The 27,187-nt window shown below is 45.7% G+C and overlaps 2 protein-coding genes across 19 annotated transcripts in view; one reads left to right on the top strand and one right to left on the bottom strand.

The window, feature by feature from the left end:
• The window catches only part of CASP6 (caspase 6), a 14,443-nt gene extending 1,706 nt beyond the window's left edge, over positions 1-12,737 (top strand). Inside the window, exons 1-7 of one of the 7 annotated variants that reach the window (XM_040626237.1) lie at positions 545-661; positions 6,053-6,095; positions 6,616-6,762; positions 7,184-7,260; positions 8,900-9,075; positions 11,371-11,530; positions 12,128-12,737. In XM_040626237.1, the coding sequence (XP_040482171.1) occupies positions 622-661; positions 6,053-6,095; positions 6,616-6,762; positions 7,184-7,260; positions 8,900-9,075; positions 11,371-11,530; positions 12,128-12,366 (882 nt within the window). In that variant the 5' untranslated portion in view covers positions 545-621 and the 3' untranslated portion in view covers positions 12,367-12,737. Of the gene's footprint in view, positions 1-544; positions 662-5,839; positions 6,198-6,615; positions 6,763-7,183; positions 7,261-8,899; positions 9,076-11,370; positions 11,531-12,127 lie in introns of those variants that run through there. The other 6 variants (XM_040626239.1, XM_040626242.1, XM_040626240.1 and 3 more) reach the window with 6 other exon arrangements.
• Positions 5,490-27,187, bottom strand: part of MCUB (mitochondrial calcium uniporter dominant negative subunit beta) — a 105,288-nt gene continuing 83,590 nt past the window's right edge. The window contains exons 5-11 of one of the 12 annotated variants that reach the window (XR_005833859.1): positions 25,858-26,018; positions 24,568-24,771; positions 23,863-23,979; positions 21,684-21,704; positions 20,311-20,419; positions 17,765-17,818; positions 10,501-10,905 (exon numbers count right to left, since the gene is read on the bottom strand). Coding sequence is in view for 11 of the 12 variants with exons in the window: in XM_040626226.1 (XP_040482160.1) it covers positions 5,642-5,833; positions 21,684-21,704; positions 23,863-23,979; positions 24,568-24,771; positions 25,858-26,018 (695 nt within the window). In the remaining variant the exon portion in view is untranslated. The other 11 variants (XM_040626233.1, XM_040626228.1, XM_040626226.1 and 8 more) reach the window with 11 other exon arrangements.

Raw genomic sequence — 27,187 nt, 5'->3', positions numbered from 1 at the left:
ACCAGTCTTCATCTATAGACTCCAAAGTTCGGGCTCCGAATTTCTGCATGATTGCTCCCCGAATTAACTTTACTTATGAAAGCCAGACATAATCCTAGGGTTGCCTCCAGTTTTACCTTGTCCCGAGTGCCCCAAAGAGTATTTAAAAGAATCATTACAGGTCCAATGAAGTAACTGTCACTGGGGAAGGACTGCCCGGGAAACAGGAAAACACGACACCCTCCACCTTGGAGGCGGTCGGGAAGAGTAAGCCCTGGGGGCGGGGACTGCGAGCCTCGGCTCCCCACAGGTGCTCTGAAGCCGCCCGCCGCTTCCCGATCCCCGGCCCGCCGAGTGCCCTCGGGGTGGCAACAGGCATTTCCCGAGGGCCGGGCGCGTCTCCAGGCGGACGAGACCACGTCCCTCGGCCCTCCCCGGGCGCTCGGGTCCCCGTGAGCTCCGCAGTGAGGGGCAGGAGCCTGAACTCGGCGGACCTGAGGCCCCGAACCGAGACGCGGCTCCCAGCCACTCCCGGGAGCGGTTGGCGGGCGGGCGGGGGCGGAGGAAGGGGCGGGGGCTTGCGGGCCTCTGGCTGCAGGAAGGGGAGGCCGCCTGGGCGTCGGCGCTGCGCGAGGGGACGCGATGAGCTGCGGGACGGGGCTCCGCGGGGCTCGCCGTGCAGGTAGGCCGGAGGGACCGTGGGGCCGGGGCAGAGCGCGCGGGGGGCGCCAGACCGCTTCCCGAGGGCGGCGCGGCGGGCGCGGGCGGGGGCCGGGACGCAGGCTCTCTGCTGGACGGCCCCAAAGAGTTGCGGTCTTGGAGGGAAGCGCTCAAGTCCGGTGGGGGGCAGCTTATTAGATTTTTGGTCTAGAACTTCGCCGCCGCTCGGTGCGGCCCCGGGGAGCGGTCTGGGGCGCTGGGGCGTGCCCGGGCCGCCTTTGTCCCCCGGCGGTGGGTTGTCCCTTGTAGATGTCGGGCCATTTAAACCTTGGAAGGCTGGCCGGGCCGGTGCTGGCGCCCCCTCGCGCTTGTTCTTTTGGAAAGTTGACTTTGGGAAGTTGGATCTCGTTTTCTACTCCTGAGTGAAAAGTAAAAAGAAGTGGTTGCATGCGTAATAATGGAAGCATAACCAGCCCGCAGGAGCGTCCGACAGGAGCGCCTGGTTATGCCCCTTCTTGACTTGGGGACAAAAACCAGGCCTTGGCAGGCTGGGCAGCCCCAGGGTCTCTCCCACATCCACGCTGTTTGTGGATTTGAGTTAAGCCCCATCTTTCCCTACAGAATAATCCACGGCTAAACGTGTACTTTAGAACTTTCTTGTCACTAATTATATCACTGATAGCTTTAGAAACTTCGAGCCTGGCCATAGTAAAAAAAAAAAAAAAGAAGGAAGGAAGGAAAAGGAAAGGAAAAGAAGGAAAAGGTCGAAACAAGCGGTTGATGCAGAATACCTTATTTCAGAGCTTTTTATTCCTTGCTGCAGGAAACCAGGCTTGCCCCTGGGGCAGGTTGTAGGAAGTCACCTTGGCGGTTCAGGGAGTGGCCTTGCCCTGGAGGGACGGGGCAGGGTCCGGTGGCCACTCCCATTTTGGATTCAGTTGTGAGGTGTGGGCAGCAGGGGCAGGGCTCCAGGATGCGGAACACTAGTGGGGGCACTTCCCCCTCCATTCTTTTTATCCCCTTGCTTTCCTTTTCCTACCTGCGTCCTTCCTTTTTCTCCACCCCACCCCCTTCTCAGTGTGTTCTAGGCCTGACACAGCTTACTCTGTATAGGATTATTAAACAGATTCTTGATAAGAAATCTGGGTAGATTTTCACAGGTAATGCAATGAATGAAGACGATGACCGTAGATAATGGAGAAGGTTGGAGAAATGAACACTTAGTTTAGGAAGGTAGCTGGCCTCTTTGGTAGGAGGGGTTTAGCCTGGTGGTGACCAGAGTGCACAGACTTTGGAGTTTCTGGGCAGACCTGGCTTTCAGTCCCCACTCGGCTGCTGTGTCCTTGGACAAGCCTGGCGTACTCTCCCTATCTGCCTCCTGGGCTGTGCAGCTGAGGGCGAGAAAGTCTAAAGTGTCAGGCCATCAGCAAATGCTCGCTGGCAGGATTATCTTTAAGCATTATCAAATTAAGGTGAGAAAAAAAGGAGGGATTAGTTTTGTTAAAATTAAATGGTTTAAGGAGCAAAGAGGTGATAGGTGCATCATGGTAAAAGGAAAATTGCCTAAATCAGAGGCAAGGGGAAGTGTAGAAGAGTCAAGTTTAATGATGGACCCATTTTTGATAAATAGATTGCAGGAATTTACAAATGTGTTATATAGGATATCTCCATTGAAGTTTATTTTTTCCATGACGACAGAGCCATTTACCCTTTTAGGCAGTTCATTTGTATTCCTGCAGTGTAATGATGACACTTGTGAAAGTGTGCCCTTCCTGCAACTTTGTCTGCTGAGTGACCACAGCAGAGGCATGGTGCAGTATTTTTTGTGGAACCTGGGTAAAATTTATCAACTCCAGTAAAAGTTTTGGAACTTGAGTTCTAACGGCTGTGTCCGTCACTTTCTGTTCTGATGGAACAAACTGCTAGAATAGAATGGCAGCGGGACCTGGCCATTGACTGCTACTGCGGGATGCAGGGTGCACACGAGTATGAGAGCGGGCTTTGAGCTGGCGAGGGTCAGAGCTGAAGTTCTCAGAGCCCAGTTTCTTTCTGCATCCATGGTATTAACAATAACAACAAACCCTTTTTAAAAATCCCTCAGAGATTGCCCTGTTAACTTTGGAACTGAATGTTATTTTAGGTTATCTGGAGCTACCTGAAACTAGCTGTTTCCTAAATCTGTAGGTCACGTCTAAGCTGAGGGCAGTGTTCGAGACCGTCCACATCTACAGCGGAAATTACCCCTAGCCAGGAGGCACGGTGCATTCCTTCCTTAGACTATAAAATGAGGATTTTTCTTTTACATAGATGTTATTTATACACATATCTGTGTCCTATATTAGCCTGAGAGAAACTTAAGGACATTTCTCATTTATATAAAAAATGAATTTTAAAGACCCAGTCGAGTGCCTGTCTCCCAGTGCTTTCACCCTCGATGACTTGAGTTAGTTTGGTGACCGGCCGTTTGGCCCAGCTTCCACCCGCTACCCTTCAAGCTGCCATCGGCTCGCTAGGGGATGTGGAGCAGACGCCGGAAGAGGTGAGCGCCCGGGTCTGCGACCTTGTGCGCCATGTTGGAGAGAAGTGCTTTCCTAACTGGGCGGGAATGGGGGGGATGAAAGGGGGGGTTGTCCTTAACACGGGGATTGAATGTGTTTAGTTTGAGATGTTCTAGTTCTTTTTTTTTTTTCCAAAGATTTTATTTATTTAACAGAGAGACAGCCAGCGAGAGAGGGAACACAAGCAGGGGGAGTGGGAGAGGAAGAAGCAGGCTCATAGCGGAGGAGCCTGATGTGGGGCTCGATCCCAGAACGCCGGGATCACGCCCTGAGCCAAAGGCAGACGCTTAACGACTGAGCCACCCAGGCGCCCCAAGATGTTCTAGTTCTTTATCATATAACTGGTTTAAAGATAAAAGAGGCAAGGTGATTAAAAGGAGATGGATCCTGGACCACTTTTGAAAATGGAGAGACAGTCCCTCTGCGTGCGGGGAGTAGGTGGGGTGTGCGGTAGGAAGTATTCGGGAAGAGCAGTGTGGGGAGGAAGAGGTTTCCTGGGTAGAACTGTGTGGGGGAGGAGGTCTCCCCAGAAGAACGGTGTGTGCCGGGGGAAGCAAGGTCGGGTAGAGTGTCCTAGTGGACGTGCGTCTGTCGGCGTGTCCCGAGTGCTGCACTGTCTCGCGGGGAAGATGCCGCGTAGAGCGACACGGGGAGCAGGCTGTCTGGGGGAGCTGTGCGTGGAGCACAGAGTACCCCGGTAGCGCAGTGTGTTCCCAGGGCGCTACCCCCGAGTAGGGGGGAGGCTGAGTGGGACGTACTCCCCAGCGGAGCCGTGTGTGGAGCGCCCGACGGGGGCGCGTGGGGCCGGAAGGACGCCGCCGAAGCCTGCAGCGGAGAAAGGGGATTTGCTAGAGCGGTGAGCGCAGTGGGAAGGCTCCCGGGAGCGCCGGTGCGGCGAGCGGGTGTGGCCGTGTCGGCGCAGCAGTGGCGGGTGGGAAGTACCCCGTATCCCGCAGGCCGGCGCGCGAAGCAAACCGCGCTTGGGTAGAGCTTGGTTAGGAGGTGTTTCCCGTAGGGCAGGGTCTGGGGTAGAAGTGTCCCAGGGAGAGCAGAATGTGCAGCAGTGTCCTGGATACTCGAGCGGGGTGCTGTCCCCTGCAGAGCAGTGTGTAGTGTAGACGTTTCTGCGTCGAGCGGTTCGTGGGGTAGGAAGAGTAGGATGTAGCGTCAGGTGAGCGGCTTGCGGATTAGGAAGTATCCCCGGTAGGAGAGAGTGTCGAGAGGGAAGCATCCTCCCTAGAGCAGGGTCCGGAGTTGCAGGGCTTCTGGGTAGAGGAGTTCGTGGAGTGGGGGGAGTAGAACATACTCTTCGTCGTGTAGGGTGTGTAGGTTGTGTCCCAGGTCGATCAATGTGTGAACGGTATTTCAGCAGAACAGCGTATGGGGTGCAGGTAACCTTGGTAGGGCAGCGTGTGGGTGACCGCGGATCGCCCATAGAGCAGGCTGTGGAGGTGGGGGGTGCGGGGGCCACGGAGCAGGCCGGCTTTAGGAGGTACACAGGGAGAGCGGTGCGTGGGGCAGGAAGACGACCCTGGGAGGCTGCTCTTGACTCCTAAACTTTGGTGTAAAAACCGCCTTGTTAAAAATGCAGGCTCCCCCTCCCCTGGGATTCTGGCTCTGTAAATCTGGGTTAGGATCCAGGATTTTCTCACCCAGGCCAGGAATTGATGCAGAGGTTGAGAAAAACTGATTTAGGGTCTACTGGACAGCAGAGGGCCTTTGTGGGGTCCTGGCTCGGTGTGGATGCTGGGCAGATTCCAGGAGGAATAGCCTGAAAGTGATGGTGAAGGGCCCGGAGTTGAATTCCAGCCTCCCCCTCCCAGGGCAGATTGCTGTCAGTGAGGGGACTTGAGGCTGGGACAGTCAGGTGTTGGGGAGAGAAGGGAACGGGAGCCTCCTGGTTACAAGGTGACGGGTGGGAGGGTCTGTCTTGCTTCCTTCGCTGACCTCAAGGGAGAGCACCTTGCTATACTGTTAATATTTGTTTATTCCTTCTTTCCCTCCCTTCTGGGCTGTTAGGTTTATCAGGTAAAGACAGAGTCATGGGTGTCTGGGCCTTTCCTGTGGAAAATGCTAGACTGTGCTGTCCAGTAGAGAAGCCATTGGCCACATGTGGTTACTGAAATTGAATTAAAAATGGAGTTCCTTAGCAGCACGAGCCCCATTTCAAGTGCTTACCAGCCACCTGTGGCCCGTGGCTAGCATCTAGGACAGCACAGGTGCAGAAGGAGTTCATCCACGGAGAAAGTTCTGCTGCACAGCACCATTCTAAGGAGTAGAGGGGTCCAGTGAAGGGTGGCCCAGAGGGTGGGGAAGTCCGATCACGGGTCCAGAACAGAGGGTCCCCATCATGGATGGGATGGGTCGTAAGTGCAAATGTGCCATTTGGGAGATCCAAAATTTAAGCCTTAGCCCTTGGCCCTTCCCTTCTCTTCTCCAAACTTCTACCTCTTACAGGTCATAGGGTAATCCAGTATTATCCACACAGTTTCAGTTTTCCAGTGTTTTTTAATTCCTTTAATTCCGTATTTCATTTGCGCTGGTCCATAATCACAGAACCATGTTACTGTAGGTATATTTTGGAGTGAATGCATTTGCATAGTATTTTCTCCATGTCTCTTGGTAATACTCTTTTCCTATTTTGCAAATAAGAGTTCAGGGTGAGAAAGAATTGAGCTGTTAATTTATAGTTCATTTATTATTAAGTGGTTTCCCTTCCTTTTCCCCCTTCTTTTCATATACTATGACTTTTAAACCAAGCAAAACTCAAAGGGTTTAGAGTGTGGGATCCTGCTGTGTTTTACAAGTCAAAAAGTAAATTAACAAAATCCAACCTTTTTTTTTTTTTTAAATAGGTGAGGAACAAAATGTGACAGAAACAGACGCCTTCCATAAGAGGTAAAAATGTGCTCTTTCCTAATGAAGGCCTCCTCCTTTGCTGATCACTATCAGTCTACAAGAAGCAAGAACGGCACCTGGGAGCAAGTAGAGCGGAGAACGGCGAGTGTTAGCATTGGGACAGGGGGCTGGTTGACCTGCGAGTTGTGGCATGACCCACTGAAAGGACCTACAGTGATGTTCAAAATATCTAGTAACTGGTGTGGCGTGGGCCCTGGAGCAGAGCTGGGGCCTGGGCAGGCTGCTGTCCCTGGTTCCTGGAGCAAAGATGCCCCTGGAAGGACTGGGGGGTCAGGGTGCTCAGGATGGCTGCTGTTTACCAGTCAGTACAGAAATATTTCAGGGTTTTCCTTACCAGTACGGCTGTGGGGCTTTCCAGGGCATGCCAGAAGCATGTCAGCCTGGCAGAGAAGCCGCAAACAGCGGACCTCTGTCTAGCCTCCACACTGATCTTGGGCATGGAGGAGCTCATTATTTAATATGACTTAAAGTGATTGTTGTTTAAACTTTTCATTAACAGTGAAATGTTTGATCCGGCAGAAAAGTACAAAATGGACCACAGGAGGAGAGGAACTGCTTTAATCTTCAATCACGAGCGGTTTTTCTGGCATTTAATGCTGCCGGAAAGGCGGGGCACCGGCGCCGACAGAGACAATCTCACGCGCAGGTACTAGTGTTACGTACATGGCAAGATAACGGGACATTTAAGTGATACTTCGCCAGAACTTGTCCGTCCTGAGGAAATAACAGAGCAGGAGTATCTGGGGCTGTGCCTCACTTGGGCACAGGGTCCCTTGTGAACGTGCCAGAATTTTCTTCCTAACCCTGTTCTATTAAATGCGAACAGGCTCTGCATGGTTACATCCGTATTTGCATAGCAGATGGCAACATTCTACCTCGAATCAGTTATGAGTAAGTCCCCACTGTGGATGGTCAAAGAAAACCATCATTGTCACATCTCACTTTTTCTTTCCCCCTAAAGGCCAGTCTGTAGGTCATATAAACCTGTACAGACGTATGTACCCCTAGTAAGTAGAGTATGTGACCACTTGGAATAGCTCCTAAGCTCATCTCCGGTTTATCACCAGGTTTTTAGAACTAGGATTTGAAGTGAAATGCTTTAATGATCTTAAAGCAGAAGAACTACTGCTCAGAATTCATGAGGGTAAGTAGCTTTCCTATTTACCTTCTGGGGGGATGGAGTATCCTGTCGATAAAGGCATCCAAATAATTGTGTTGTAAAAAAGTCTCCCCAGATAATTTAGGAGGTTCCGTTGTGCCTTTGCTCGTATGTTACCCACCAGATCAAGAGAGTCTTGCAAAGTATTGTGCCCCCAAAGTTTATAGTTACCATATACCACTCATTACACTCGGTTATTCTAGAAATGAATGAAATGACCTTCTCATTTGGCAGTTGAAAGTCTAAAATGCTAGAAATGCTGAGCAGTCATATTTTAACTGACTCCAAGTTTTTTACTGGCTTCAAAATACTGTGGATTTATTTAAAAAAATAATTAAATTGTCGATTTACATATATTGTCTCTAAATTTCAACATCACCGTGCAGTGGATAATCTAACTTATGTTTATCGTAATCACTGTGTGCAATAGATTTTCACGTCATTTGCAATGGACAGTTATATTTATTTAAACTGCAGAACTTTTAAAAAATTGAGGTGTAATTGATATATAACATACCAGTTTCAGTTGTACGATTCAATATTTGTATACATTGTAAAATGTTCACCAGTGTCTGCTTACCATCACCTTACAAAATTACAAAAAAGTTGCGATGAGCATTTTAAAGATTTACTTACCCACGTTCAAATATACAATATAGTGCTAGGACAGGCGCTGTGCGGTACGTTACATCCCCATGGCTTGTTTTATAATTGGAAGCCCGTATCTTCTGAGCCACTTTACCCCACCTACCAGCAACCACCAATCCGTTCTCGTCTGTACATTTGTTTTTTTAGATTCCTCATATAAGTGAGATCAGATGGTATTTGTCGTTCTTGGATTTATTTCATTCAGCATGCTGCCCTTAAGATCCATCCGTGTTGTTGCGAAGGCCAAGATTCCCTTTTCTGTAGCTGGATACTACCGTGTCGTGTATGTGTACATCCACACATCCATACATCTGTGTATCTGTACCCCATTTCCTTCCTTCACTGATGGACACTTAGGTTGCTGGCATATCTTGGCCGTTGTGCTTCTGTGAACTTGGGGGATGCAGGTGTCTTTCCAAATTGGTGTTTTCATTTTCATCAGTAAATACCTAGAAGTGGAATTGCTGGATCGTATGGTAGCTCTATTTTTAATTTTTTGAGGAACCAGACTTCTCTAACCTGTTAATCGTCTTATTTGGGGCTGCTGAGCACGTTTTCGGCTTGCTCTCAGTGCTGCAGACGTAGGGCGACGCCCGCACGCCCAGCGGAGGCGCATGGCACACGGCAGTTGTCAGAGTAGTCGGGGGCCTTTCCAGGCCGCTCCCAGCTCTCCGCTCAGAGGCACTTTGATTGCCACAGTCATCCCATTTTGTTTTCCATGTCATCATTCATTGTTGTAGAAAAGCTAATAAATGTGTTTAAACTCTTTGAGCTTTTAGTAGGTTTTTAAAAATCAGATACAGTATAAATTACTGTTTGAAGACTAGGTTGTCTCATTACATTTTACAGTTATTATAATAAATTTTCCTCCTCCATCAGAGATAATTTTATTCTCGTATTAGTAAACTGAATTTTTCTATGTACATAATCAACATCTCCTCTTCATTTCTCTGTGAACTTCTTGCGGCCTTTATAGCGTCAATCTCTAGCCACACAGACGCGGATTGCTTTTTATGTGTTTTCCTGAGTCACGGCGAAGGCAATCACATTTACGCGTACGATGCCAAAATTGAAATTCAGACACTGACTGGCTTGTTCAAAGGAGACAAATGTCAGAGCCTAGTTGGAAAACCCAAGATATTTATCATTCAGGTAAGACTGATTATGTTACGATCTTAATTGTAAAGTCCATGGTATTGCACACATGATTATAAAGAACTGAAGCCAGTTTTGAAAGTAACTCTCCAATAATTGGAAAGGCGCTTTTGGCTTCCTAGCTAATCAGAGCTGCAATTAATAGTCATTCCTATTAGTAGTAATTCCTTCTCAACAAGGAATAAATAAAGATGATTATCAGTTTATTAATAGATTGACATTTGAAAGGACTTAAAATAACCAAAAATAACTCTGGCCTGGCCCGGTGTCAGGTGGAGCTGCCAGAGGAAGGGTCTCTGCTGGAAGGGAGTGTGCGGGGAGGCCAGCGGGCAGAATGCAGGCGGAGTTCTGGTCCTAGCTTACTTCACCTCGTCACCTTTTCCCCTCAGCCAAACTGGTATTAGGGATAAAAATACGTTTGGGCCTGAATGATGCATTTGGCCATCAGTAAGGCATTGGAACAATGTTCTGGTGCTGCAGTTCTGTATTTCCACAAACAGCACGGGGGCATGGCCCCATCCCCCCTGCCTTGAAGCCTTGAGGGGAGGGAGCAGGGGGCTAAGAAATTAAGGAGGAGCCATGATTTCTTGTTGGGACAACTGCTGAGGAGTATCCATCACATACAGGTGGCGTTGCAGCTCTAGAACTTAAGACGGGCAGCCGGGCTGGAGAAATACATTTGGGGGTAATGAGATTAGTGGTGATGGCAGCCACGGGAGTGGATGAGTTTACGCATACCAAGTATAACTTGAAAGGGGAGTGCAAAACAGAACCGAGGGCCAGCAGTGTGCTGAGGGAGATGACCCAGCGAATAGGGGGAAAGGGGGAAATAATGACGTGGTTGCTTCATGAAAAAGGGAGTGACCAGCACTGTCAGGGACAACAGAATTAGAAATAATTGGCGAGCTACTACGCGGGGATAGCCACAAAGGAGGAAAATGTTTGGCCAGGTTATTTCTCTGTGCCTCCGAGTCTTCATCTGTGAAAGGAGATAAAACAGCACTGCCTCATGGGGGGGCTGTGAGGATAAACGACCTAACAAACAAATGAACACGCTTCGAACAGCGCCCAGCACACGCAAGCCCTCCGTTAAGGCCAGCTCTCCAGCCGACTGCGACTGAGCTGGCAGGTGAGAGCATTGGATTCTAGGTTAGATAGGAAGACGGTGGAAAGTAAGTTCTGAAAAGAAGCCTGATAATATGAAATAGATTAAAATCTCCCTGTAAAAATGGAATGTTAGAAATCTTGTTTACTGAAATCCCTCACGACTTTTTTCTTTCAAAGCTAACTCTTGGCAGCTCTTTCTGCCCACAGGTCCTGTCCCTGTGCTTTAATAAAACCACCTTTTTGCACAACCAATAGCTTATAACTCTTTAGCCATTTTCAGAATGAGGGATGCATTTAAAATACCACTACCAAATCTTTTTAGGTCATTGTATTAAGTGTATTAGGTCCATCAGAACAAAGTACACAGCCTGGGTGCCTTAAACAATAGAAAATCATTTTCTTAGAGTTCTGGAGGTTAGAAGTCTAAGATCAAGGTATCCGTTCTCCTTGGCTCGGACATGCTCTGTCTTGTGCCTTCTTCGTCCTTCCTCTGTGCAGGTCTGTGTCCTGATCTGACACCAGTTACAGATTAACATCATAGTAGACCTCTTTATATCTTATCTCCAAGTACTGTCACATCTGAGATACTGAGGGTTAGGACTTCTACATATAAATGGGAGATAGTAACAGAATTCAGCCCATAATAGTCATTTAATAGTAGAAATTAATGTCAGCCTTCATGTGAGTCAGGATTAGTGGATAAGAATTTGAGACTTCACTCTGTAAAGTAGGAGCAAAAAGAAAAGGGCCCAGTAAGAGAGGTCTTTCTCGGGTCAGGTGGTGTCCTTTTGACACCTGATGGCAGCAGCAAGCACAACCCACGCTGGTCACCTACTCCCTGATTCCATAGAAACACCAGGCAGAGGCCGCAGCTTTTCAAAGAAGGGCTGCGTCCTGGGGCCGCCGTGAGGTCGCGCCTTGGACCCTGCAGCCAGAGGCTTTCAACTCGTAGCCTGCCTGTCAGCGCAGTGCGGTGCGCGGTGGAGGCGGCCGGGTCTTTGAAAACACGAACGAGAAGCCGAGCTAAGCAGGAACAGCGGTCAGCTCCATTTGCTCCGGAACTCGGCCGACCGCACGGGGTGGCTTGCGGGGCTGCGGACGCGACCGTGCGCGAGATTCCGCGTTCGCCGCGAGCCCGGAGCGCCGGCAGGAGGTGAGAAAGTGGTTCTGCTCCTCGTCTCGCAGGCGTGTCGGGGGGACCAGCACGACGTGCCGGTGCTGCCGCTGGACGCCGTGGATCACGGGGCGGGGCAGCCGGAGGCCAACGTCACCCAGGTGGACGCGGCGTCGGTGCACACGCTGCCGGCCGGCGCCGACTTCCTCATGTGCTACTCCGTTGCGGAAGGTGGGTGCGCGGGCGGCACGGCTGGCCTCGCGGGCGCGGCTTCCGCACGGGTCCCGGGCTGGCGCCGGTGTTTGTGGTGCACGCGGTGATGGAGCCTGCGGTCTCGGGTTTCGTGGATCACGTGGCACAGGGTGCTCTCCGAAGTGCAGAGTAACTGGTAGAGGAACCATTCCTGGGAGCCATGTTAGCTTACAGTTATATTGAATATTAGCTGCTGTTAGCAGTTGATGGTGATAGCGTCATGATACGGTTCGTGGAAAGCTCTGTTGAAAATACCTTGATGACCGTTGCTCCTTGCGCGTGCAGCAGTGTTTTTCTTTCCAATCTCCAGTCAGAATCACTGCCTGGCTACCAGGGTCTTGGGAATTTTTAGGAAATGGAGGAAACGACATAGAACTAATCCCATTTTTATAAAACTATATAAATTAATCCCTTTTCCCATATGAGACTAGTCAACTGAGAGCACTTTTGAAACCTTCAGGGTCGCATCTTAAGAATTCAAGCAGTTTTTGAGAAATTACATTTCTGTGATGGTGCATTATAAACTCTAACTGAAAGCCAAAAAAACCCCTCAGTGCCCTTTTCCCTCCTTTTCAGGTTATTATTCTCATCGGGAAACTGTGAATGGCTCATGGTACATTCAAGATTTGTGTGAGATGCTGGGAAAATTCGGCTCCTCCTTAGAGTTCACAGAACTCCTCACCCTGGTGAACAGGAAAGTTTCTCAGCGCCGAGTGGACTTTTGCAAAGACCCAAGTGCAATTGGAAAGAAGCAGGTTCCCTGCTTTGCCTCAATGCTAACTAAAAAGCTGCATTTTTTCCCAAAATCTAAATGATAGGAACTATTTTGTTTTATGTATCTGTGTTCAAAACAGATTTTTTATATCAGTATCACTAGGTTGAAATTTATGATACAGCAATTTAACATGTCTTAAAGGTTTAATGAGAACTTTAAAAAATAGTTCATATAGATATTAGCATGGTGAAAGGGCTTGATATATGTGAAATGAAATCCTCAGGGAATTACTATAAAAATCCACAAGCATTTGTTATACTTGATTTTTATAGTAAATCACAAGGTTACTCAAAATATCTGGCTGATTTAACTTGTATTTTGTGAAGTTTCTTATAAAAGTTTTATAATGTTTTTAAAGGTTTTTGAAACCCAAGAATTGTTTTCCCTTAATAAAATTCACATTCTTATTCATTTGTGTAATTCAGAGTAGACTTGTTTTACTTGGTCAAATTCATCTGCATATGAATTTCCACTTTTTAAAAAATTTTATTAGAAATCACAAGTGGGGGTGGAGAGGGAAAAGCAGACTCCCTGCTGAGCAGGGAGCCTGAGGTGGGGCTGGATCCCAGGACCCTGAGGTCATGACCTGAGCCAAAAGCAGATGCTTAACCGACTGAGCCACCCAGGTGCCCCTGGATTATCACTTTTTATATAGGACTTCAACTCTCACATTAAAAAAAAAGTCTTTATGGAAAGATATACCATGATCATGGATTGGGGAAACTGGTATTGTTAAAATGGTCCATACTGCCTAAACAATCAACAGATTCAGTATTATCCCTATATAAATACCAATGCCATTTTTCACAGACGTAGAACGAAGAATCCTAAAATTTGTATGGAACCACACAAGACACCAAATAGCCAAAGCCATCTTGAGAAGAACAAAGCTGGATGTATCATGCCTCCTGATTCCAAACTATAATACGAAGCATGGTATCATCACAAAAACAGATTAATGAAACAAAATAGGCAGCCCATAGTCAAATAACCTTTGACAAAGATGGCAAGAACATACAATGGGGGAAAACACAGTCTCTTAAAGGGGCGCCTGGGTGGCTCAGAGGGTTAAGTGTCTGACTCTTGGTTTTGGCTCAGGTCATGAGCTCAGGGTTGCAGGATCAAGCCCTGCATCGGGCTCTGTGCTCAGCGCAGAGTCTGCTTCAGATCCTCTCTCCCTCTCTCTCCCTCCCACTCTATCAAATAAATAAAACCTTTAAAAAAAAAATCTCTTCAATAAATGGTGCTGGGAAAACTAGACAGCTACATGGAAAAGAAGGAAACTGGACCACTTCTTACACCATATATAAAAATAAAGTGTTTTGAAGACTTGAATATGAGAACTGAAACCATAAAACTAGAAGAAAATATAGGCAGTAAGCTCTTGTACACCTGTCTGAGTACCTGCCCTCAAGGGCAACAAAAGCAAAAACAAATAGGACTATATCAGACTAAAAGCTTTTACACAACAAAGGAAACCAACAAAACAAAAAGACAACCTACTGAATGGGAGAAGATATTTACAAATCATGTATCTGATAAAGGGTTAATATTGAAATTATATAAAGAACTCATTCAACCCAATACCAAAGAAACAAAGGAAAAAACCCAATCTGCATAAAAAACAGACAGAGGACCTGAATAGACATTCTTCCAAAGAAGACATCCAGATGGTCAACAGACAAATGAAAAGGTGCTCAACATCCCTAATCAGGGAAAGGCAAATCAAAACCACAACAAGCTATCACCTCACCCCGGTCAGCATGCCTACTATCAAAAAGACAAGAAATAATAAGCATTGGTGAGGATGTGGAGGAAACGCAACCCTTGAGCCCTGCCGGGGGGAATGGCAACTGGTGCAGCCACTATGAAAAATAGCATGGAGGTCCCTCAAAAAATGAAAAATACTAATACGTGCTCCAGGAGTTCCACTGCTAGAATTATCAACACAAAACCACTAATTCAAAGAAATATGATCACTGCAGCATTATTTATAATTGCTAAGCTATGGAAGCAACCTCAGCGTCCATCCAGAGATGAATGGATAAAGGTGTGGTGTACAGGCATATCTCATCTTTTCGTGCTGTGCAGTTTTGTTTGAACAAACTGAAGGTCTGGCAACTCCACTGGGCAAGTCTATTGGCACCATTTTCCCAACAGTATTTGCTGTTTTCGTGTCTCTCATATTTTGGTAATTCTCACAGGTCAAACTTTCTCATTCTTATATTTGTTACGGTGATCTGTGATCTTTGAGGTTACTATTATAATGGTTCTGGGGTGCCACAAAGATACCTATATATGACAGCAAACTTAATAAATGTGTGTGTTCTCATTGCTCCACCGACTGGCCATTCTCTGCCCTCCTCGGCTTTCCTGAGACACAATTCTGAAATTAGAGGCCACTGTAGGATTACTAATAGGCCTAAGTGTTCAAGTGAAAGGAAGAGTCACGGGTTTCTCACTTTAACTCAAAGGGCAGAAAGAAGCTTGGTGAGGAAGGCGTGTTAAAAGCCAAGATGAGCCAAAAACGATGCCTCTCGTGCCACACAGCCAAGCCGTGAGTGCAAAGACAAAGTTCTTGAAGGAAATTAAAACTACTCCAGTAAATACAGGAGTGGTGGACTGGAACAGCCTTCTTGCTGATATGCAGAAGTTCGAGTAATTTGGATAGAAGATTAAACCACAACATTTCCTCAAGCCAGTTAAAGCTGAATCCAGAGCAAGACCCTAGCTCTCTGCAATTCTGTGAAGCCTGAGAAGTGAGGAAGCTGCCAAAGAGAAGGCAGAAGCCAGCAGAGGCTGGTTGGTTCCTGAGGTTTAAGGACAGAAGCCGTCTCCATAACATCAAAGTGCGAGGTGAGGCAGCTTGATGGAGAAGCTGCCTGTTCTCCAGAAGATCCAGCTAAGATCATTAATGAAGGTGGCTACTCACAGATTTTCAGTGTAGATGAAACAGCCCTCTTGGAAGAAGATGCCTTCTAGGACTTCCAGAGCTAGACAGGAAAAGTCAGCGTCTGACTTCGAAGCTTCAAAGGACAGGCTGACTGTCTGGTTAGGGGCTAACTCAGCTGGTGATTTTGAGACCAGTGCTCGCTCACCACACGGAAAATCCTAGGGCCCTTCAGAATTATGCTAAATCTACTCTTCCTGTGCTAAATGGAAAAACAAAGCCTGGATGATAGCACATCTGTTTACAACATGGTTTACTGAATATTTTAAGCCCATTTTTAAGACCTACTGCCCCCACCCCAAAGAATTCTTTAAAATAGGACTGCCATTGACAATGAACCTGGTCACCCAAAGCTCTGATGGAGATGTACAGTGAGATTAAGGTTTTCAATCCTCCTAACACAACATTCATTCTGTGGCCCGTGGATCAAGGAGTCATTTCACCTTTCAAGTCTTAATAATTAAATACATTTTGTAAGGCTGTACCTGCCATAGACAGTGATTCCTCTGATGGATCTGGGCAAACCTTCTGGAAAGGATTCATCATTCTAGATGCCATTAAGAACGTGTGGTTCACAGGAAGAGGTCAAAATATTAAAATAGGAGTTTGGGAGAAATTGATTCCCACCCATATGGATGACTTTGAGGGGTTCAAGGTTTCGGGGGGAAAGTAACTATAAAGAGGGTAGAAAGAGCAAAAGAACTGGAGTCCGTCCTGGCTGAACACAGGACGGAACTGCTGCGATCTCATGACAAAACTTGAACAGATGAGCTGCTCTTTAGGGATGAACAAAGCAAGTGGTGTCTGGAGATGGAATCTACTCCTGGGGAAGATCTGTGAAGACGGCTGAAATGCCAACAAAGCATTTAGAATATTACATAAACCTAGTTGATAAAGCAGCAGCACGGTTTGAGAGAACCAACTCCTAATTTTGAAGTAAGTTCTACTGTGAGTAAAATGCTATCAAGCAGCATCAGATGATAGAGAAATCATTTGTGGAAGGAAGAGTCAATCGATGCAGCAAATGTCATTGTCTTAAAGAAATGGCCACAGCCACCCTGACCTTCACCAACCAGCACCCTAATCAGTCAGCAGCCATCAACATCGAGGCCAATCCCTCCACAAACAAAAGGATAAAAACTCACCAAAAGCTCAGATGATGGTTAGCATTTTACTTATCCATGAAGCATTTTTTACTGAAGTCAGTATAGTTTATCCTTGAACAACCATGGGTTTGAACTGCACAGGTCCACTAATATGCAGATGATTTTGATAAATACTATAAATATATATATATATATTTTTTTTTAAGATTTTACTTATTTGAGAGAGAGAGCAAGCACAAGCAGGGTGAAGGGTGGAGGGAGAAGCAGTCTCCCTGATGAGCAGGGAGCCCGATGTGGGGCTCCATCCCAGGACCCCAGGATCATGACCTGAGCCAAAGGCAGACGCTTAACCAGCTGAGCCACCCAGGCGCCCATAAATGTATTTTCCTTATGATTTTCTTAATGTTTTCTCTAGCTTACTTTATTGGAAGAATACAGTATGTAATACATATAACATACAAAATATGTGTTAATTGACCACTTATGTTACCGCTAAGGCTCTGGTCAAAAGTAGGCTATTAAGTTTGGGGGGAGGTGGGGACGCCTGGGTGGCTCAGTGGGTTAAGCATCTGCCTTTAGCTCAGGTTGTGATCAGGGTCCTGGGATCAAGCCCCACGTCTGGCTCCCTGCTCAGCAGGAAGTCTGCTTCTCCCTCTGTCTCTGCTCATGCACACATGCTTTCTTTCTCTCTCTCAAATAAATAAATAAAGAGAGTCAAAAGTTACACAGATTCTCAACTGCACAGGGGGTGGCATCCCTAATCCCCGAGTTGAGGGTCCACTATACATTGCTTTTTTAGACATAATGCCACTGCACTCTTAATAGACTACAGTGTAAACATAATATACTGGGAAACCAAAAAATTCATTTGACTTGCATTTTATGCAATATTTGCTTCACTGCGATGGTTTGGAACTGAATCCACAATATCTCTGAGGTGTGCCTGTATAACATATACAATGGAATATTAGCCAGAAGAACGAATGCAACGTTGCCATCTGTAACAAGGATGGACCTGAAGGAATGCAACGTTGCCATCTGTAACAAGGATGGACCTAGAGGATATTATGCTAGGTGAAATAAGAGAGAGAAAAACAAACACTGTATGATCTCATTTATACGTGAAATCAAAAACAAAAAACCAAGCTCACAGATCCAGAGACCATCTGCTTGTTGCCAGAGCGGAGGGGTGGGGGGATGGGCAAAATAGTGGAAGGGCATTAAAAGGTACAAGCTTCCAGTTATAAAATAAGACATGGGAACAAAATGTACAGCACAGGGAATATAGTTAATAAAATGTGATAATATGTATTGTGTGGTGACAGACAGCAGCTAGATTTACCGTGGTGAACACGGCATGATGTATTAAAATTCTGACTCACCGTGCTGTACGCCTGGAACTATCCGAACACTAGTATTGTAGGCCAGCGACACTTCTGTAAAAAATAAACCTAACATTTAAAACATCGCCTTCAAGAACTGCTATATGGCATTGGGAGGAAGAAATACAAACCACACTTAGTTCTTAGTGTAGGCTGAACACTCGCGAATGGGAATCTGTCGCCCTTCCGGGTCAGGTCGCTAAACCCGCTCCAGTCATCGGTCCCCCTCACGGGCCTTCGTGTTAAGGGAACAACATGTTCCTTTCAAGATTCCATGCCTACTAACGTGATCTGTAAAACTGGAGTGACTTTGTTAGCAGCCGACCAGCGGCTGAAGACGGGTAATGTTTGGGCTCTGAGGACTAAACGCTCAAGTTGCTAGTTCAAAATCAATCATTTGGGGCGTCTGGGCGGCTCAGTGGGTTAAACCTCTGCCTTGGGCTCAGGTCACGATCCCAGAGCCCTGAGATCCAGCCCCTGCACTGGGCTCCTTGCTCAGCGGGGAGTCTGCTGTGCCCTTCCCCTCCCCCCTCGCGCTCTCTCAAATAAATAAGATCTTTAAAAAACAAAAAGCCATCGTTTGCATCTGCCGTCTCAACTCGCTGCTCCGGTGAGCGGGGACGGGTGTGCCTCGGCCGGTCAGGCCAGGGCCCACCGCAGACACTGCCGGCGCTGTGGCTCCGCTTCCCAGGGCTAACGGCTACACGGCTGTTCACCTCAGGGACACTGCCTGGCGCTCTAGGCAAAGATGACACAACTCTGGTTACCTGAGGGAAAGCAGCCAATGGTATCGAAAAGCTCTGAAAGCAAAACCAACACAACCACTTTTTCCCTTGACTGTGATCAGTTGGACCGTTCATCTGAGTAGCGCCGTCTTCCTCAGACGCAGGGGTACCGGTGGTTCCCGCACCCACTGTCTGGGCACCAAAATGCCATCAAACCTGAGCTATGGAAGTTGTAGGGATACGACTGAATTTTAACAGTCGTCTCTAAACAAGACAACATTTTTGTAATAAAATCAACATGTAATGTTTGGAGTCCTTTAATTGTGGGTCCAGTCTGTTTGGACTTCCAACCTGGAATTGAGTAGAAAGACCACACTTTGTTTATATTCCTAGGTAACTGATCTAGAAAGTTATAATATAAACATAAATGGGACAGAACATATGTCCCCTTTAGAGAAACTACAGTTTAAATATTAAAAAGGCTGGAGTGTCCTGCCTCTTACCACTGAGTTGTCCCCTTGGCACTCAGAAATGAGTCTCCCCCGTTGTAAAGTACAATGTGACCCACACACAGTCCCTTATCTGAAGAATTAAACTCTGTTTTACTTTGTCAACTAGGATGATACAAATCAAAGGAAACTATCTTCTCTAAGAATTCACTTTTCAGACAACGAACTTTCTGAAGCCCTAAAAACATAGATGTATTCTTTGATAATTATCTTCCATATTCCCGTGCAGGGGGTCATCAAAATTTTTCTGTAAAAAGCCAGCGAGTAAATATGTGAGGCTTTGTGGCCACATTGCCTCTGCTGTATCCGGTCAGCTCTGCTGCTTGTAGCGCAGAAACAGCCAAAGTCAATACATAAACCAACACAGCTGACTGCCAGGAACGCCGCATTTACAAAAGAAGGCATGTGTAGTAGTTGGCTGACGCCTGCCGACGCCTGCTCCAGTCCACCCATCTTCCCAGATTGCCTGTACACCACTTGCAAGAATTCAGAAGCCATCCTTGCTACTCTCCCAGTCTAGACTCTGCCCAGCACTACACCTGAAAATGCCACAGGCCTTTCACCTCTCTTTCCCGGGTATCTGGCATGAGCCCGGCATCATTCTTTTTTTTTTTTTTTTTTTTAAGATTTTATTTATTTATTCGACAGAGATAGAGACAGCCAGCGAGAGAGGGAACACAAGCAGGGGGAGTGGGAGAGGAAGAAGCAGGCTCCCAGCAGAGGAGCCTGATGTGGGGCTCGATCCCGTAACGCCGGGATCACGCCCTGAGCCGAAGGCAGACGCTTAACCACTGTGCCACCCAGGCACCCCCCCGGCATCATTCTTGGTACTGGGGACGGATCCCTCAGCGAACAAAGCCAACAACAAGCCCTGATCTCCTGAAACTTCAATTCAGGGGTGACATTTATAGAGTAGCTTAGATGAGGCAGTGTTCAAAGGATTTCATCTCCCTTCACTCTCAATAAGGTCAATGGTATTTTCTAATTATTTTAATAAGGAGAGGCCAGGTTAGTTGCCTAATATCTCCAGCTAGTAAGTGGCAGAAGCTGCCTGACCCGAAAGCCCACACACTTTCTATCCCCCACTGGACCCACTCTGCTGTTTTCCATGTTAAATCCAGAATCCCGATTCCATGATCTGACCCCATCCTCCCCGTCCAAACTTGTTTCAAGAAATCTACTCCTTTACACAAGAAATACTCCACCAATACTGAACCAAGACCCATTTCAGGACTCCCCCACCCCACTCCCCCATATCCCTGCCTGAAATGCTTCCCCCTCTTTCCAGATTCCACCCAAAAGCAAGGCCCACCTTTCCCAAGTGGCTTCTCTTAACTTTGATCGTACTGATGGTCTTGTCTCTCCCTGGGAACAGAGTTCAAAGGCAGAACATGTCCTAAGGCTTCATCATAACGCTTAACCTGGGGATATTCATTATAAAAACATATTAGTGCAAATTCTTAACACCAATATAGTAGTGATTCAATCCACGTGTCAGAGACGAGGACACCAACAGCAAGAGGTCACTGTGTGCTGCTCTAGTTAGGTGTAGGATGTTTGACTCGGATTTGATCGAAAGATAAACTCTGAGAACATTGGGGGCTTTGGGGGTTTTTTCTTCTTAATAGCAAATCCCTAGTATCAGGGGATCATCATTACCCTTTCTGGGCCACAGGCCATGAAATCCTGGACAATGGACTGAACACCGTTAGTTGTAAATGCACAAAGATTCATCCTCTACTCTGAGTAGGTGCTGAAATCTGGCTCTGTGCACTCGGCCCAGCTAGCCTCTCCGTGCCTGTTTCCTTGTTATTAAACTGGGATTAAAAATAGCTACTCTCTTGGGGCGCCTGGGTGGCTCAGTCGTTATGCATCTGCCTTCGGCTCAGGGCGTGATCCCGGCTTTCTGGGATCGAGCCCCACATCAGGCTCCTCCGCTGGGAGCCTGCTTCTTCCTCTCCCACTCCCCCTGCTGTGTTCCCTCTCTCACTGGCTGTCATTCTGTCAACTAAATAAAATCTTTAAAAAATAAAATAAAATAAAAATAGCTACTTTCATAGGATTACAGGATTACAAATAATACACAGGTAAAGTGCCGACATCAGTACTTGCCATCATATAAACAGTCTCTATCTCAGTATTAGTTAAGATGAAACATTTCAAATGACATTTTATAATAATTTTAGCTATGTTTCATGATAAAGGTCTTCTAACTATCATGTATTTAAAAATAAATGACAAGGCAACTCTAAAGGAAGTCTAAGAGCAAGAGTGGATGTCATGCAGGGTGACCACCCCCCTTTGCAGGGGAATAACCACAACGTCGGGGACGAGGACTCTTAGCTCAAAGGCCAGACCGCAGCCGCAGCTGCTCTGACTTTGATGGACGAGTCCAAGCTCCTGCGGGCATGATTCCTGCACAAGTCGTGTGAATCCACAAACCAGAACCTCAAGTGAGAACTACAAAGAATACCTGTGTTTTTGCAAGGTTTTTTTTTTTTTTTTTAATTAACAAAAGAGACTGAAACAATCAAATTCAAAGGAACTATGGGACTCAAAAAGTTCCGGTTCCTCAGTCGCAGAATCAACACATACTGGAAAAATTCAATGACATTTAAAAATGTAAGATTAATTCTTTTCACTGAGTTCCTCCCCTTGCATTCTCAAAGAGAGAGAGTGGCGCACCTGTTTCAGGGACTCCGTAGCCTGTCAATGGGAAAAAGATAAAAGTACACGATCAGAGAGAAGGAGAAACAGTGTTACTGCACAAGAGGAATTCTATACATTTAATGTATCGTTAGGTTAATAAACATATTTAAACTACTAATGGCAAATGTCTACAGTATTTCGATAAATAGGGATCCTTTCTCAAAAGAAGAGTTTAAGTTCTAATATATTAAGTTCTAATATATATTAAGTTCTAATATATCTTTCAAGTTCTTGCTGTGTTCGCTGTCCCCTTTATAATGGTTTCTCTAGCTCTTATGGGAAAAGAAAAACACTCTGTGACCTATCAGTCTTCCTTCTTCCTCAATGTTATTACCTTAAAAAAATACTTCACAGGTGCTATTCTTTTTTTTTTTTTTAAGATTTTATTTATTTGAGACAGAGCGAGCCAGAGAGAGAACACAAGCAGGGGGCAGTAAAGGGAAAGGGAGAAGCAGGCTTCCTGCTGAGCAGGGAGCCTGATTCAGTGCTGGGTCCCAGGAGCCTGGGATCATAATCTGAGCCGAAGGCAGATGCTTTAACCGACTGAGCCCCGCAGGCGCCCCCACAGGGGCTACTTTAAATCTGAAATGCCCAGGGCTATGAACTAGTTGGAAGAACATGCACCCCTTAGCCTTCTTGGAGTAGATCATTCAAATGTAAGAGTACCTACTAATTAAAAATAAAATCATAATACTTCTCCTAAGTAGTGATTTTATAGAATTTAAAAAATTGTTAAAAGTTTTATCATCCCCAATTCTTGGATTACAAATTTAGTTCTACTAATAACTGTTTTTTTTTTTTAATTTGAGGGATGGGCAGTTTAGAAGGTACTGGTACCAAGAGATATTATGAATATTGGCTATTAAAGGAGCATGCATTAAGCAATGGAGGAGATCTTTACCAAAACTTTTTTCTTCTAAAATTAGTAAGAAAAATTAAAAATCTAGTCAGTGTGTTGAGAAGCTACCATCAAAACAGAGCCAATGGGTCCACTGGGAGGCTGGAGCAAAAGCTGAAGACAGAGGCTGTGCGGAAGACCTTCAGAGCACAGGCTCCAGGCTCAGACTGCTGGGGTTCATGCCCCGATGCCCCCACTTTCTAACAGTGTCATACCTGGCCAAGTAACTAAGCACCTCTGTTCTCTCACCGGAAAGATGGAAAAGATGAAAGGAGGAATACCACATTGATTCTTTCACTTTTAAGGAGAAGAAACTTATAAATGCCTTTAAAAAGCTTAAAATGTTTTATCCGTGTTCACCTTCCTAAAAGTCTACTTTCTTCTATGTTCTTAAAAGTTGAGCTTGAAAGATGCCTGGGTGGCTCAGTTGATCGAGCTTCCAACCCTTGATTTCTGCTCAGGTCATGATCTCAGGGTTGTGAGATCAAGCCCTACGTCCAATTCCACGCTGGGCATGGAGCCTGCTCAAGATTCTCTCTCCCCCTTTCCCTCTGCCCTGGCCCTTTAAAAAAAAAAAAAAAAAGTTGAGCTTGACCTTGGACTGTTTTCTTTAAAAACACACAGTGAACAGAAATAAGACTGTTACTGAAAACTATTATTTTACTATCCCAAGTCACTTACAGACATTTTCCCCACACACATTAAAAGATATCCCCATGTCTTTCTCTGCTTGACTTATTTCACTGAGCATTATCTCCTCCAGTCACATGAGAACTAGGAAGATCGGTAGGAGAAGAAAGGGATAAAGAAAGGAGGGGGTAATCAGAAGGGGGCATGAAGCTGAGAGACTATGGACTCTGAGAAACAAACTGAGGGCCTCAAAGGGGAGGGCGTGAGGGAATGGGATAGACCGGTGATGGGTAGTAAGGAGGGCACGTATTGCATGGTGCACTGGCTGTTATACGCAACTAATGAATCATCGAACTTTACATCGGAAACCGGGGATGTACTGTATGGTGACTAACATAATATAATAAAAAAACATTATTATAATAATAAAAAAAGATATCCCCATGTAGAATACAGTCAAAACCAAAACTGTATGATATGACATTAGCATCACATAGGTCAACTGTGTCACTGAGCAAAGCACAGTACACTGAAGTCTATCGAGGACCAAGATTTAACTTGGGGATTTCGCCAGTACTATGCTCGGCTCCCAAAGACCCCAGCAGGACCAGTTATTAGAGGTCGTACCTTAGCAAGGTCTTCTTTCAACTTGTTATACCGCACCACATCGAAATGCTGTCTCTTGGATTTCTTATGGAAGAAGTGAAGAAACTGCCTACTCTTAACAGCTGAGTAAGTATAATCCTAAAAGGAAAAAAAGAAGAAAAAAAAAAGAACACGTTTTAAATGAACATAATGTCTGTGCAAGGCAGACACTTGCCTTCGCAGCACTGCAGCAGAAGACGGCAGAGGAGTAAAATGTTTGCAGCGGCCAGCAGCACGAGCATAAGGCAACACAAGTAAAACGTGTCATCTTGCTCGAGATCAGCTGCTGCTCTCGAAAGCAAGCAGGCTGGGAAGAGAAATCACACATATTGGGACAGAAAGGAGAAAAAGAAAACTGTTTTGGCAAAATAATCGTGCAATAAAGCTAAAGTTACTGGGTGTTTTTGCAACACATATTCAATTTTATTTATAAAGACACAGAACAAAATTTGATGTGTTTATCTCCATGGAGAAATTCATGCACTGTGCTATTTCTCTATTGAGGTTATAGGTTTTCTGTGTATATAAATCTATAGCCTTGTGAAAAACAACAAAATTCATCAGCTTAGAAAAACCCAGAGAGCAATTCCGTAAATAAAAAAGACTTTATTGCTCATTACTTCAGCTGGATAAGGAATTATTTGCAAAACATGTTCTAACTTAGCATTTTCCTAACAAACTACTCACCTGCCGAGTGACAATAAAGTATGCAAAGAAGACCATGGAATTTGCAAACGTGATGAAGTATGTCACTGGCTCCATAATGTCCCAGGAATACACCCACCAAGTGAGCCAGGCCAGCGCCCCGCCCTGAACGGACAGCAGCGCCAACCCGGCCCACAGAAGTCCGCTGGTCTTGGCTTCTGAGCGAGCTTCGATGCCAGCTTTTACCTGGAGGGCAAAAACAGCCTGGTTCAGTTTACAGTGTACCGACTGACGGGGAAAGAAACGAAGGAACAAAAGTAAAATTACACCTGTCTGCATTATTTTAATGAGGTCCGATTTAGGGACAAGCTATGAAAACACACAGTCCTGAGTGTTCACTTATTTCCAAATCAGTTCATTAAATGAGTCATTTTTTTAAATTATAAAGGTAACACCTGCTTATGGGGGGGGAATTAAATAGTATAGAAGGGTCTACAATGAAACACTCAAGACGCTGTCCTCGGAAACCTGAAATTATATGCCTATTTTCTTCGCCCCAGCAATCGCACTTTTGGAGGTATCCTCGCCCACACACGGTTCCCCACAGATTCTCAAGAGTAAAAGACACTTAGGCATATGACTACCAAGCTATTGTGCAGAAGTAGTGAGCAAACTATGCACAATGTGGAGATCCTTCCAGGATACAGTTTGTTAAAAAAAAAAAAAAAGTGAGATTAGTATGTAACAGTGTCTGCCCTTTTCTGAAAAAGGGAAGGAAATGTATGTGTACTTGTGTGTACACAGATGAAGAAAATCTAACACGATCCATGCGTGTCAGGATATGGTAGTAGGAGGAAAACTCTCCATTGGCACCTTTCCAGATTTTCAACTCTTAATACGAGTAAATACATCACCAACACTTTAAAAAGTAAAAATAAAAACATGGGTACACAATCCAACAAATAAAATTTAAAAGTCCCTCACTCTGCCGTCTCCTAAGTATCCTTAGAGGATACTATTAAGAGTTTGTTTTATTTCCAGAAACTTCCTTTAGATACAAAGATACTGAGAAGACACCCACCTGTTTTTGGACTAATCCCAGCTTGTGGGGGAAAAAAAATTAAGTAGTACAGTAGGGTCTACACTGAAAAACTCAAGCCGTTGTCCTCAGAAACCTGAAGGATGACAAGGTAACGGTGCCAAACATACAGGCTCACTGTGAGGCCTGAGGGAGAAGTCGAGCCTCTGTAGAACGTTCGCAAGACGTGCACTCAGCAAGAGCTCAGTCAACAGTGTTATTGTCAACCACACTCAACGGTGAAGCTTCCTAACCTGTTCGAGAGGCTGCAGCTGTCCCTTCAGGTGGTCAATTCTCTCCAGTAAGTGGTGCTCTCTTTTTTTCTGAAACTCTTCTAAGTGCAAAGCTGTGAACAGTCTGTGAACCAAGGATTTCACACTGTCCATTTCCGCAGCATGCTCCATACTCAGTTTTTCTGAGGAAAGACACAGAAGACACATAAGGCGGTCACCACACTTCCTCCTCCAGGCTCTCGGAGTCCAGGGAACCCAACCTCGGCCCGTGGCTGGTGGCCTGGGCGCTGAAAGTCCCAAGGAGGCATTTGGGATGGGCCTTTCTTCCTGTCTCAGGTGATTCGTCCCTCCCACAGAAACAAATTCTGGAATGATAAATTACTGGACAGTAAGCTCAAAATTCATTATTTTTTGGTCTTTTTTCTTTTGTAATATGACTTTACTGTTTCTTTAAAAATCTTCATACAGGGAAAAGTAGCCATCTACCAGAATCCAGGTGCATGCCTCACCTTAGTTTCTGACACTTTAGTTTATGGGTTTATTTTGTTGTTGTTTCAAGTTTTTATTTAAATTCTAGTTACTTAACATAGAGTGTAATATTGGGTTCAGGAACAGAATTTAGTGATTTGTCACCTACGTACAACACCCAGTGCTCATCACACCAAGAGTCTTCCTTATGTTCATTTTTATACCTGACTTCAACCTAAGATCCCTCCCCTAGACCCCAGCCATTTCTCCAAAAGTTACTCTAGGATGCGCTGGGAGGGAAGCTGGTGTACAAACATGTAAACGAAAGTATAATATACATTTGAAAAGCAGTTACAGTCTAAGTTCTTTTCAACAAGATGTAGATCTGAAAGGAAGTTCACACTGAGAAGAAAGGAAGCCAGTTTCTAAGTTTTTCACAAAGTTCTTTTGCTTATGGATTTCTCTTACTCCTCCGCCTCTGTGGATCTATAAACTCCCGCAAGAACTGGGCTGCAGTGCTCCTTTCCTGAGGGCTGTAACTGCCCCCAGTGTGCCTCCAGTGCGCCCCCAGTGCGCCCCCAGTGCGCGCCACAGACCTCAAGTTATTTCCCTTCCATCTCCATCCACTGCCTTCAGGACTTTATTGTGGTCTTTAACCCCTTCTACATTCTACAGCTGCCATGAAGAAGTGAGAAGGAGAAGTTCCCTTCTAGGCTTCTGAGGTTTGTAGAACAGTCAGAGCCCTTTTGTTTTGATGAAAAATGCACTGCTATTTAAAAGGTTTAAAAAAATTTTTTTAAAAAGTCAAAGGTCTACATATAGAAGAAAGGTACAGATGGGGCACGATTCTGCCCCAAGCTGTGGCGCACACTCAGGACAAAGC

The sequence above is a fragment of the Ursus maritimus genome, unplaced genomic scaffold, assembly GCF_017311325.1.
Source record: "Ursus maritimus isolate PB19 unplaced genomic scaffold, ASM1731132v1 scaffold_11, whole genome shotgun sequence".
NCBI classification, from domain to species: domain Eukaryota; kingdom Metazoa; phylum Chordata; class Mammalia; order Carnivora; family Ursidae; genus Ursus; species Ursus maritimus.
The sequence above is the reverse complement of the archived record's forward strand: the minus strand, read 5'-3'. Positions and strand labels throughout refer to the sequence as shown.